This window comes from Scardinius erythrophthalmus (genome assembly GCF_964197995.2).
Source record: "Scardinius erythrophthalmus genome assembly, chromosome: 16".
Lineage (NCBI taxonomy): Eukaryota > Metazoa > Chordata > Actinopteri > Cypriniformes > Leuciscidae > Scardinius > Scardinius erythrophthalmus.
In genome coordinates this window covers 5,800,827-5,813,113 of record NC_138236.1, presented here as the reverse complement: position 1 = coordinate 5,813,113, position 12,287 = coordinate 5,800,827, and the positions used below count along the sequence as shown (strand labels likewise).

General features: G+C 37.6%; 2 protein-coding genes across 2 annotated transcripts in view; both read left to right on the top strand.

The window, feature by feature from the left end:
- Positions 1-4,387, top strand: part of sv2a (synaptic vesicle glycoprotein 2A) — a 37,396-nt gene extending 33,009 nt beyond the window's left edge. Inside the window, exons 11-13 of the mRNA XM_081387751.1 lie at positions 1,671-1,874; positions 1,996-2,155; positions 3,582-4,387. Coding sequence (XP_081243877.1) covers positions 1,671-1,874; positions 1,996-2,155; positions 3,582-3,765 — 548 coding nt within the window. The 3' untranslated portion in view covers positions 3,766-4,387. The remainder of the gene's footprint in view (positions 1-1,670; positions 1,875-1,995; positions 2,156-3,581) is intronic.
- Positions 4,388-10,023: 5,636 nt separating this feature from the next.
- Positions 10,024-11,841, top strand: bola1 (bolA family member 1). Its single transcript, XM_081388536.1, has 2 exons — positions 10,024-10,103; positions 11,197-11,841. Exons 1-2 carry the CDS (start codon positions 10,070-10,072, stop codon positions 11,664-11,666), a joined length of 504 nt encoding a protein of 167 aa, XP_081244662.1. The 5' UTR covers positions 10,024-10,069; the 3' UTR covers positions 11,667-11,841.
- Positions 11,842-12,287: the final 446 nt, after the last annotated feature.

Genomic DNA, 12,287 nt, shown 5'->3' with positions numbered 1-12,287 from the left:
GGGCGTTTACTCTTAAATTTAAAGAAAAAATCCTAGTAAAGAAAAAAGTAATTCAGAAAGCATCTTAACCCTTAAAAGAGGTCTTAAGGTCAAAATTGTTAGGAGCACGGACGAGGACTTTTAAGAGGCTTAAGAGTTTCTTTAGCAGAGGAGAAAATGGCAGAAAGACGAAGAAGGAGAAGAAATGTGTTGCAGACAATGGATGACAGTGAGTTAATAAGACGCTTTAAATTAGATCATGCAGGGATCATGTTTGTGACAGATCTTTTTAGAGACACGCTAATATCTCCAACACAGCGCAGAAATGCCATAGCGCCCGAAATGAAAGTAATCACTACATTACCATATTTGGCAACTCGGAAAATTCCATGTTTGATACATTAAAACCAACATTCAAACCACCATTTAAATAGACATGCCAACAATCAGTGTAATTAGAAAGAGTGGAACAATTTTTATCATTCTAAGCCAAGCAAATACCTTATAGGAAATCAACAGCATGGTTAATAAAATAAGGATTTATATATATAATGTGTGTGTGTGAGAACGGTCAAATAGGAAAAATTACGCATGTAATTTCAAAGTGAAGGCTTAGAATAGACCCTATACTTAAAATCACTTTTTTCCCCTTCTTGGACAACCAACCAATCACAGTCTTCAAAAGATTGTGTCATACATAGCAACGGGGTCAACCCCGCCTTCTTACTAAGATAAAAGTTTTTGTCTTTTCCTTACTCAGAGTTGCTCTCAGATCAGTCCCGAATTGCTCTTAAGCTAAGACTCCTACGTAAAAGTTTTTAAGCTAAATTAAGAGTTTTCTGAGAGGATTCTTAGAATCTTTATGAATACGGGCCCAGGCATATAATAACCATATCTTGTGTGAATGGGCCTTTGAAAGCAGCCACAAGGTTTTAGTACAGAGCCAAAATGCCAGAGGCCCTGTTTACACCTGGTATTAAGATGCATTTTGTATTGGTAGATCGGATCACAAGTGGACAACGGGGTAAACGGGGTCTAAAACGTTTTGAGCTTGTCCACTTTCGATCACTTCCAGAGGTAGTGGAAAACGCATTCGAACAGCCACAAAAGACGCCTACTCTCCGCCTACTGACTTAATGTGTAAACATTATGGGAAGCGCACTAGCCAGACGGGAAGCACAATGCACAAAGCACAATGTTCTCTCACCATTCCAGATTTCTAACAAACACTCACAGTGTTCGGCGTGGTCTTGCAGCTGTCAGAGAAATGAAAGCTGCTGCTCTCCGTATGTTTTTCCATCATCTTATTTTGCGTTCATATGTAAAATATGCAAGCTTTTTTGTCCATTATATAGAAAGATCTGAAAAAGCCCATACATTTACCCTCCCATAGACCCTCCCCTCGAAGAAATCAGGACAGAAATGGTCCAAAGCGGATGGATTAAAATACTAGGTGTATATACTGGGTATGTGTCTCCCTCGTCTACTTGTGATCCGATCGACCAAAACGCATCTTAATACCAGATGTAAACAGGGCCAGAAATGCTGTTGTCTTCTAAGCCTTCTAAGTAGCTCAATGGTTTAGAACACATGCATAAAGATGTCATCTATCTGGCCTAGAAGTGTTTACGTAAACTGTTGTGGAGGAATAGCTGATGTGTTGGTTAACAAGAGCCCTCATCTGTTTTTAGACTTGTTCAAGTACCGGCTGATCAACAGCAAACTCATCAACAGCACCTTTCTGCATAACAAAGAGGGCTGTATGCTGGATTTCAGCGACGAGAACAACGCCTACATGATCTATTTCGTCAGCTTCCTTGGCACACTTGCTGTCCTGCCTGGGAACATTGTGTCTGCTTTGCTTATGGACAAGATCGGACGTCTAAGAATGCTGGGTAAAAACGACAAAAAAACAAGTTGCATCAGAGTTGAACACATTTTAGAGCTTTGAAAATGAGCCAATTGAGCTTTTAGAAAATAATAAACATTTGTTTTCACTCTCCTCCTCTGGTGCAGCGGGTTCCAGTGTGATTTCCTGCGTCAGCTGCTTCTTCCTGTCATTTGGAAACAGCGAATCCGCTATGATCGCCTTGCTCTGTCTATTTGGGGGCATCAGCATTGCATCATGGAATGCCCTGGATGTACTAACGGTGGAGCTGTACCCCTCGGACAAGAGGTGGGCCAAGTTCATATTTCTGTGATTGCTGCATCTTCCACAATTGCCACTTTTCTCTCTGCATTGTATTAATACAATGACCTCAGTAAGTATTTGGACACTTGCATGTTACGCCACACTTTAAAATGAATAATTGTCATGGAATTAGATAAAAACATGATTCTCTTCTTCTTTTAATACATTTTTTTTTTTACTATACTAAATGAAAATGATTAGAAACATTAATAGATCAAACGCAAGTCAGTAATTTTGTGCTGCGTTGCCACTGCAGTGCAGATCAAATACATTATAATTTAGGGGATATCTAAAAATTCTCAGTCAAAATGAATGATGTCTCAGTGGTTCTGCCACAGAGTCCTTATGCACTATTTCTAAGAAAATATGTTGACAGTGCCTGCTCAACAATGTGTGCTCTTGAGCACCTCTAAGAGGTAATTTACTGAACAAACATTTGATTTCAGAAATGTTTTGAGATAACGATTGGTTGATTGATTGATTGATTGATTGATTGACAGACAGACAGACAGACAGATCGTCCCCAAATGGTAGTGTGGATACTATATAGATAGATAGAAGGACGAACGCATAGATGGATAGATTTAATAAATCGGATCCATAATTGTCTTTCTAATAGACTGCAAGTGGTAAAGATGGACAGTGCATTATCACCAACCATTGTTCTTAATACCGGCGCCCCCCAGGGGTGCCCATTTCTTTATATTCTATACACAAATGACTGTCAGAGTCCATTTACAACTACTCATTACTTTAAATATGCAGATGATACAGCCATTCTTGATCTGCTTAATAAGGACAATGACTCTTTTAGTACATTTTAGTATGTGGTGTGAGGATAACTTTTTGCACCTCAATATTTCAAAGACTAAGGAACTGGTCTTTAGCTCCCCAAAAACCCAGATTCATGCTTCTAGCATTACCATTAATGGAGAGATAGTTGAAAGGGTAGAGTATTTCAAATATCTCGGCATTCCTTTGGATCAAAATCTCAACTTCAGCCAGCACAGACAGCTATTCGAACACGTCTTCTTCTTCTTTTGTATCGCAGTATTATTGAGCCAGTCCTTACTTATGGTGCCATTTGTTTTTTTCATATGCTAACAGTTACCAACAAGAACAAATTCTTAAAGATAACTTATTTAGCAAGTAAAATTATTGGTATCTCTACCCCTAATTTACCACCCACTCTATAAATATTGTATCCCCCTGCCCTCTGGTCGTAGGTATAGGTTACTGATGTGTAGAAAGGTCAGGTATAGTAAGAGTTTTGTTCCTGTATATATACGACTCCTAAAGACATAGGAAATCGGCCATTGATACATCACTTATGCTCACTTATGCTTATCTTTTCTATCAGATAGACAGATCCAATTGATGTCATTTTTAATCTTTTTCTCCCTTTTTTCAGAACTACAGCCTTCGGGTTTCTGAACGCCTTGTGTAAGTTAGCAGCAGTTCTGGGCATCAGCATCTTCCAGTCGTTCGTGGGCATCACTAAAGCGGTGCCCATCCTCTTCGCGTCGGGGGCTTTGGCGGTCGGAAGCTTCTTGGCTCTCAAGCTCCCCGAGACTCGCGGTCAGGTGCTTCAATAGTGCGGTTTTCCAGCCAGCAGCTGGCAGCGTTTGAGTAGGGAATGCCCGACTTTGTCGCCCCCAAATCCCAAACCCAGTCCGTGAGTGAGCAATGCTGGAAGCAGCCCTAACAAATCCCACATTTACAGATATCTTCATTCCTCCAATATGTGCAATTGCATTGTTATTTCATTTTAATTTCATTTCATTCAAATCTACATGTATAAATATGTTCCCTGCTGATATCTCATTGTCTCACAGGAATATTGTGCGTGTGTGTGTGTGTGTGTGTGTGTGTGTGTGTGTGTGTAGAAAAACTGCCATGTTAAACACATTCCAATTTTGCGTTATGGTACGAATGTGAAATTTAACATGTTCATTTTGACTTTCCCTTTAATCTTCATCCAAGCCATCATGCGGTTTGAAAACCATCACTGAGGACCCGTGAAATCAGTAGATAGATATATTTGAATGGACAGTGTTGATCTAGTGGTGCTGGTGATGGTTGTTGTTGCTTTACTCTAGTCCTTTGTGTCCCGAGAAGTGTGTTATGCCGCAATTGTCTGCTATATCGGCTCAAGCACTCCTCACTTTTTAGATGTTTTGCAGCATAAATGCTAACATTACATAACTATAGACAGTGTATCATTGGTTCACTCATTTTTTGTTGTACTCCATCTGATGAATTCGGTTGTTCTTTCAAAATGTCTGACATTGACAGTGTTGTGCATGCAATGAAGCGCGACATATGCTTGAAGATGGTGAACATGACTGATGACAGTGCTCTGTATTACACTACTTTACCCATGATTCTTTGGACATGATGTAAAATACGAGAGTGACATGACAGGTTGTCATTAGTTTGGTTTAGTAAGCCATTATTCATATTTTGCATTATTGTTTTATTCTGTTTTCCAGAGCAGTTTCAGTTGCGTCCCTTTTGAATGTGCGCAAACATTGAGACGAACCTTACATTCGCCCTGTTCTCATTCAAAAAATCCATTGAACACGTGAAAAAACAGAAAAAAATAAAATGAAGCACAAAGTGATTTGATTAAAAACAATAGGTTTATTTTGGTGATTATGTAAATTATGTATTGAATATAAATATATAAAAATTAGCTGTAATTCAAGTCTGTCTGTTTGAACACTCAAAAACTATTATTAAATATACAAACATATATATATATATATATATATAAGAAAAATATTTACATGTTCAGATGTTGAACTAGTATCAACATAATGTCTTAGATAGATTCCATTTGATGTATGTATATACAGGTTTTCTGTTCATTAAGGAATTTAATTTTTTTTATCAAAGCAAATATATAAAAAAAATGTCTGAATAAGTCCACTGATTTGCAGCACACACAAACGCCCTCCTTCATGTTTTCTCTTGTGTTCTTGTAAAGAAACAGAGGTATCCGTCTGTATGTGGGTGTGTGTGTGTAAAGTATGGAAGTACGTGTGCTTGCATGTGAAATGTTGAGTGTTCTCTGAATATTTGTATTTATTTATATAACTGTTTATGAGAGTTTGATTTTATAGTATTTTTTACTTTAAGTATCTGTAGAAGCAAATGTAGTGCCACATGCAGGGTGATTTTTTTGCTGTATCATTGTTGACCTGATGTTCAATTTTTGGTGACTTGGTAGCAGTAACTGAATATAGCATCAAAAAGAGGCGAAAGAAGTCAAAACTCAATGGATTTTAAAAACGATGTGTTGTAACGTTTGATGGGAAACAAAAACCATGGATATCCCATTAGGACAAGCACTAAACCGTGCAACTTGTCCAACTTGCTACATTTTACCAAGCACAATTAATACTAGTTCTAGGATCATGGAAAACTGGTTTAATGACCAGATACTGAAGCAAAAAAAAATTTGTAAAGACAAAACCCCACCCGGCTGGAAGCTATATTTCAGCCCTGTTCCTTTTAAACACAGCCAGCGCTTACACAACAACAGTTTTTAGTGTCATTCAACATTCTTTACTGCCATTTTGTAGGATAGCAGCCATATTATGTGCTCAGAGTAGACAACCAACCAATTTTTAGATTTAAAAATACTTTAACCAAAGTGGTTACCAATCACAAACTATTAATTTTAGACACAAATGTAACTTTTAAGCGCTTATAACAGCCTTACATATTATTATTTCAATTGGAGAAATTGGCATTGCGCAGTGCCACGCATCACATAGTTTTAAAATGAACTGTGGTAGAAACTGCCATCCCTGCCGTGACCTTCCGTCACCAGTAGTGTCACAGATGCTGTAGTGACAATCTGTATGTGTGCCATGTGTGACCGTGCGCATCTTTAATTGCCAAATATTTTCTACTTCCTCGGTTTGTACTGGCAGATCTCTCATCACGGCAGACAAAAACATGATTTGTAATAAATTGACGTTCTAGCAGGGTGTGGTGATCTAAGCAAGCGAATGAAGAAATAGAAAATGAAAAACAAAACAAGGCTTAGAGGTGGGCGATATGACCAAAATCTTATGTTATGAGTTATTTTATTTCACGATAACGATATCACAATATAGATATTTTTGCTTTAAATTATATCAAGTTTTTTGATACCATTGAAATTTCATAATTCTTGTCATCATTCACAAAAAATGTATACTAGCCAAAGTAAAAAAAAACAACTCTCAAACTTACTGAAGACAAGTTAACAGTGACAAAGAAACTACAATAGACAAACTACAAGCGCTAGAAATAAAAAAAAATACTATATAAATTGTATAAAGTAATCAAATGTATAAAAAAACGGTGCATAGTCTTCACTGTGTAAATTAAATATAATTTTTTTCTTATTAAACTTAAAAAAGTTATTCAGCCAAGAGTAGTGAGAAATTTTCTCTTTTTTGTCGTTTGATTAACGTTAATAACGACAGCAGGTAGATTGGGATGCTGTCTCTTTAAGAACGACTGCACGGATCCAATGTTTTCTTTCTCAACCCTTCACGTTCACTTAAAGGTATAGCGGAGGATTTTCTTTTTCCGGGTGGGTAGTGTAAACTATTGGTCCACCTAAGTGTCAATCATTCTGGTGATATGTTTACGTAAGGCCGTCGTACGTGCTCGTCCCTTAGTTTTCGCTTTCTGCGCATGCGCACTTTCAGGTGTTTATGTGTGGTGAGCTAGAGCTCAGCCATTCATTGAAGCTCGCCGTTTCACCGGGTCCTTTGAAAATGTCTGAGGGTCGCAAGAGAAAAAGTTTGTACGAACTGTATGAGAAGAAGAGAAAGGCCTCAGAAGAGAGAAACAAGATCAGAGTGTTTTTGGGAGATTGTTTCACACGATGGCGTGCGCTGAAAACACAGGTTGGGCTTCCCACTGATGCCTCAGTCGCGAAGTTTCTACTCGACAGGTAAAGTTTGGATTGCTATTTGGAGAAAAAGTGCAAATCTTCTTTTGGAAAGTAATCTTGTATGAGCGATGCCGACAGCAACTTGTAAACAGAGCGTGCACGAGGAGAACCTCGCACACGTTTAATAGGCGTTCCCTCTCGGGAACAGGTAGAGTGTTGCGCATGTGCATTTTTTCAAAAAGTGGAGAGGGCGGTTCTTATCTAAAATTCGGAAAGATCCTCCGCTATACCTTTAAGACAATGTATAAGTGACTGTGTTTACTTTGACACATAAGTATGTGTATTTAACCGTTCTAGCCCAGTAAGTCGGCAAAAATCACTGTTCATTTCTCACACGCTCACACTCAGACATATAGCGAGATGAGTTGTCTTTCGCTGCTTACTGCGCTTTAACGGTTTAACATCACTAGTTTATAAACAGCAATACTTAAAAATGCATGCAAATGACTGCATAGCACAGCAACATCACACGAGTGTAACCGCGATAGAGATGATAGTCCAAAATCTCCGGTTGACAAATTTCTACCGTATATCGCCCACCCCTAACAAGGCTTATAGACGTATCTCTCAATCAGGTGTTTTACGCACTTAATGCTCGTGCAAACGGTTAAAATAAGCCGAAAGCTGGATACAATTAGAGAATGCTTGAAAAATATAACTATTAAATATTTGGTTTGTCAGTGAACTGTTTGTACGCACAACCAATCGTAAAACTGATTTGATGTCACCATTTCCAAACAGTCCTGCAGTTTGTAACCCTTCATATGGTCACATCTCTTAATGTGTCGCTGTTGTTCCCTCTATCGAATTCCGTCATATTTGCTGTCGTATGCTGTGAATTACAGTAACTAATCTCAGTGAAGCAGTGACTTATCTCTGTGCACAAGCAGTCCTGGATTTGGTGCACATCATCATTTAAGATTGTGTACTGGTTGCAAGACATATGGGTTTTGTTACAGGGTCTTTTGTATTTCTAAACGTGCTCAATTAGCAACAACCAATCAATCTTGTGTGCAAAAAGAAATCAAAGCAATAAGTGGTAAACATGTTCGCTCTGCCCCCAAACTATCGGGCAAGAAAGCACACGAACCCCCGGTCTCACAGACAAGGCTTAAGCTAGTCCCAGACTAAAATGCATGTTTGAGTTGTTTTAACTGAAAGCAACTTCAAATATATCTGGCTTAATCTAAGCCCCGTCTGTGAAAGCGGGCCTAAAATGTCCGCTGGCCATATTTGATGAAACAGCAGCCGAAAGAAAACTGGCCAACATCCGTGTACTCTACAAATATACCATAGGTCTTCTGATGCTTTTGTCAGTTTCAATGTATTACCATAATTTAAATGTGACAGAGAGTTTATCACCTTATCATTGTACTGTGCTGTAGAGATTGTAGATGTTTGTATGTAAATGAATAAATATGTGGAATAATAAAAACAAAAAAGATAAAAATGTTGAACATGAGAACTAGAGTATACTGTATGTTGTTCATTTTGTGATTTGTTTTTTTGTACATAAGAATGGAAATGTTGACATTATCGCTGAATATAGATTCCATCCTTACCAAAATGGTTCTGTATTACAGTTTGTGAGAGATTTACTTTTGTTTTTTTGACTCGTATTCGGGGGGTTGGACTGCGCTTGTGCAGTTAAAACTGTCCCTCAGTGGATTTAAAACGTACATACGAATAATAAACAAATGGTATATTGCTTGAATATTTGATTTGAGTTCTTGATGCACCACATAGACAAACTTTATTTGCATACTAAACAAGAAATCTGTTTTACTCGCCCTCATGTTATACCAACCTCGTACAGTATGACTTTTTCTTTCGTGAAACGCAAAGAAACACAGGGCTTTTTTTCTTTCAAATATGAATGAAAATGGACCCTTTTCACAGACTGATGACGTTTTAATAGTCATCAGCATACCTTTGCATCAAATTTAAAATAACTAGTTAACGCTGCTGTTAGTGTGTTTCTAATACAGTGTCTATGAGTGATGGTAAAATTAACATCTTTCTCTCTTCTGACTGCCATGATTATGTATCTATCTTTCTTTTTTCCTCTTTTTGAAAGTTGTGAACCACTATTGTGGAGTTTTTCTTTTGCTATTTGGAAAAAAAAAATCAATGTAGTCTAGTCTCTCATTCACCATAGGTTTACCCAACTATGACAACTTCAACTATGACAACTTCCGGAGAAACACGGAAATGTGAGAAGGGTCAATAATACTTTATTGCCATGCTCAACAAAAGGTGGGAAAGCCGCATAAAAGTATGACATGTCTGTCCTCTAAAGACTAAATAAACAAAATAATCTATGAGAAGGTCAGAAATGTATAGGCCTAGTTTGTAGCCTATTTAGGTGTTAATTTTTCAAACAGTCAAAATGTTAAAAATAAATTTCCAAACAAAGCGATCACGGTTTTGTAAATGTAGGCCCACTTCTGAATGGTAAATCTACAATACAGTGATAAGTAATTAGGCTATTTATTTGACCTCGTCAGCTTTTGTGGTTACGTTACGCCAACATTGTATAATATAAAAATAGAATTAAAACGGTTTAGTGTATACACAGTAAATGGATTTTTTTGTTTTACAACAAAACAACGGCGTATTTTAGTATACTTGTGATGTATTGTAGTAGGCTAGTAGCGCTTAACAACAGTAGCCTACATTAACTTTTGATTGTAATCGTCCGATCTACATGTAGGCTAACTGAAGCGTTTATGAAAACGGTGTTATTTATGTAAAATATATTAAACCAAATCTTTTAGTATAACCAAAGACTGGATTTTAGTAAAAACAAACGTAGAACACAGTGCCATCAATTGCATGTATTTGACGCAACTCTATCTCTAGCCGCTAGGCGGCAGTCGAGTCATTTCTGCCGCCCGCATTCTAAACGGTGAAGGAGGATCTGCATCAAGCGCTTCCTGTGGATGTTCTGCAAAAACAACACGCCGAAAGCGAAAGGTGAGCGAAATGACTTTGACCATGTATTTTCTCGGCCACTTGTCTTTTGCTTAAATAAACCCGTGCTAGAAAATTAATTTTAAAGAGCAACTGTGTCGGTAAATCTAGAACATACATTTTAACCTCGGGTGGGTGTCATATGAAAATGCGTAATCAGTAACGTTATACTTTTTATTGAGCATGCATTTATTTATGAGATTGAAACGAGTTAGCTAGAGATTTCAACCACATGTAAAACGAGCATAAACATGCAGTGTTTCTCAGTTCTGCTGTTATAATTACAGGTGTTTGCGGTGTTTCAGTTCCCTTTTGTACATATGTCGACAGCGTTTCTGCAAGTTAGTTCGTTCAGGCACGTGCAAGATTAGATTACCATAGCAACAGCTGGAGCGAAAAATGACAAAACTGAAATTTTATTAATTATTATTCAAGAGTTTCTTTTTTGTTTTCTTTTCCATTTTCAAAAAGTTTCAAACACAGCAGGGTTGAAATATTGGCGAAATTATATTCATTTGTCACCATCCTCAATACTAGTAAAATCCCTTACAAAAGCTGAAAAAGTCAATTATCTCTAAACTACTTAGTTTGTCTCAATCTAAAGCATCCAACCTTTTTGATAAAATTATGAAAATCATTATAAAAATATCAACTCCTCACTGAGAAATGGCTAACTTTAGCTCTTTATTTTATTCTTTACGTCAGATATTTCTTTATTATAAGCTTACATATCACAAGTATGTTACAGAATGCTTAAGTGTCTATTTGTAATTAAGTCCTTAAAGTGGCATGAAATGAAAGTTGCGACCGTCTTTTCTTTTTTTCCCTATTCTGATCATGTATATGTTTATGGGGAATTGATCGGATGGTTGTGGTTTGCTATTGGTCGATCTCATGTGAGTGACAGGTTGCCCCGCCCTCACGCAGTTAACATGACAGCAGAGAAGAGATTATCTTGATTAAAAATTATGAGGGCACATAAATAAATAAAAAATAAAAAAGTGCATGAATAAAACATTTATACAATGTGGTGCCAAATGAGAATCTGGGTTTAACAAATTAAAATGTGTCATTGATCCTTCATGTTTTCCTGCAGGTGATCTCCTGTGCCTGATGCTGTCCTGTGCTCTCCGCTGCCTGCGTCCCTCATCCTGCACCCTTGCCTTATCCAGACCGCTGGCCCATCACCGGCCCCACATGGATCCCAGTTGTCCCCGTCCTGTAGAGACCACCATACGGACCAAACTGACCCAGGACCTCAAACCCGAGCACCTAGAGGTTATAAATGAGAGTCACATGCATGCTGTGCCCCCTGGTTCAGAGTCCCACTTCAGAGTTCTGGTGGTGAGTCCTCAGTTTGAGGGTCTTTCCCTGTTGCAGCGTCATCGGCTTGTGAACGAGTCCCTGCGAGAGGAGCTCAGCACGTGCGTTCATGCCCTCGCCATCCAGGCTAAGACGCCCCAGCAGTGGAGCAGCAACCCCAGCCTGGCCAAAAGCCCCCCGTGCATGGGAGGATCCAAGCATGATGACACAGTGACTGAGAAACTGAAGGCAGGGAGAGACTGACTGTGACATTGCATTTCAGAAACAAAAACTGTTTATGGGGTATTATAATAATCCGATATGAAGTGATTTGTTACACATTTGCTTCATGCATATCTTTCATGTGGAGATGACCGACAATAATACTCAATATTTAAATTACTTCAATACAAATATTAATAAATTAAATTTGTTCTTATTGGCTTGGACTGGTTAAGTACTATAATAAAAGATCATTTATAATTTACATCAAATGCTTATTTCGTTTTATCACTTAATATTCAGATTAGCAGTGTTTTGAATTTGAAAAATAAATAAACTCTTAGTAAGGAATGATGTGACAATTATTTCCAACTTGTTATAACCATTTGAGTTAAGTTTGGAATATTTTTTTATTTATTTATGTTTTTGAAAGCAGTCTGCATTTATTTGATCAGAACAGTAAAATATTACATTTTAAAATAACAGTTTATTTGAATGTTTTTTTAAAAATATAGTTTATTCCTCTGATGGTAAAACTTAATTTTCAGCATCATTACTCCAGTCTTCAGTGTCACATGATCCTTCAGAAATCATTCTAATATGCTGATTTGCTGCTCAGGAAACATTTATTATTATCAATATTAAAAACAGTTATGCTGCTTA

Coding starts and splice junctions, on each gene's coding strand:
- bola1 (XM_081388536.1), top strand. CDS start 10,070: ATGTTCTGCAAAAACAACACGCCGAAAGCGAAAG. Junction 10,104..11,196: donor CAACACGCCGAAAGCGAAAG/GTGAGCGAAATG, acceptor GTTTTCCTGCAG/GTGATCTCCTGTGCCTGATG.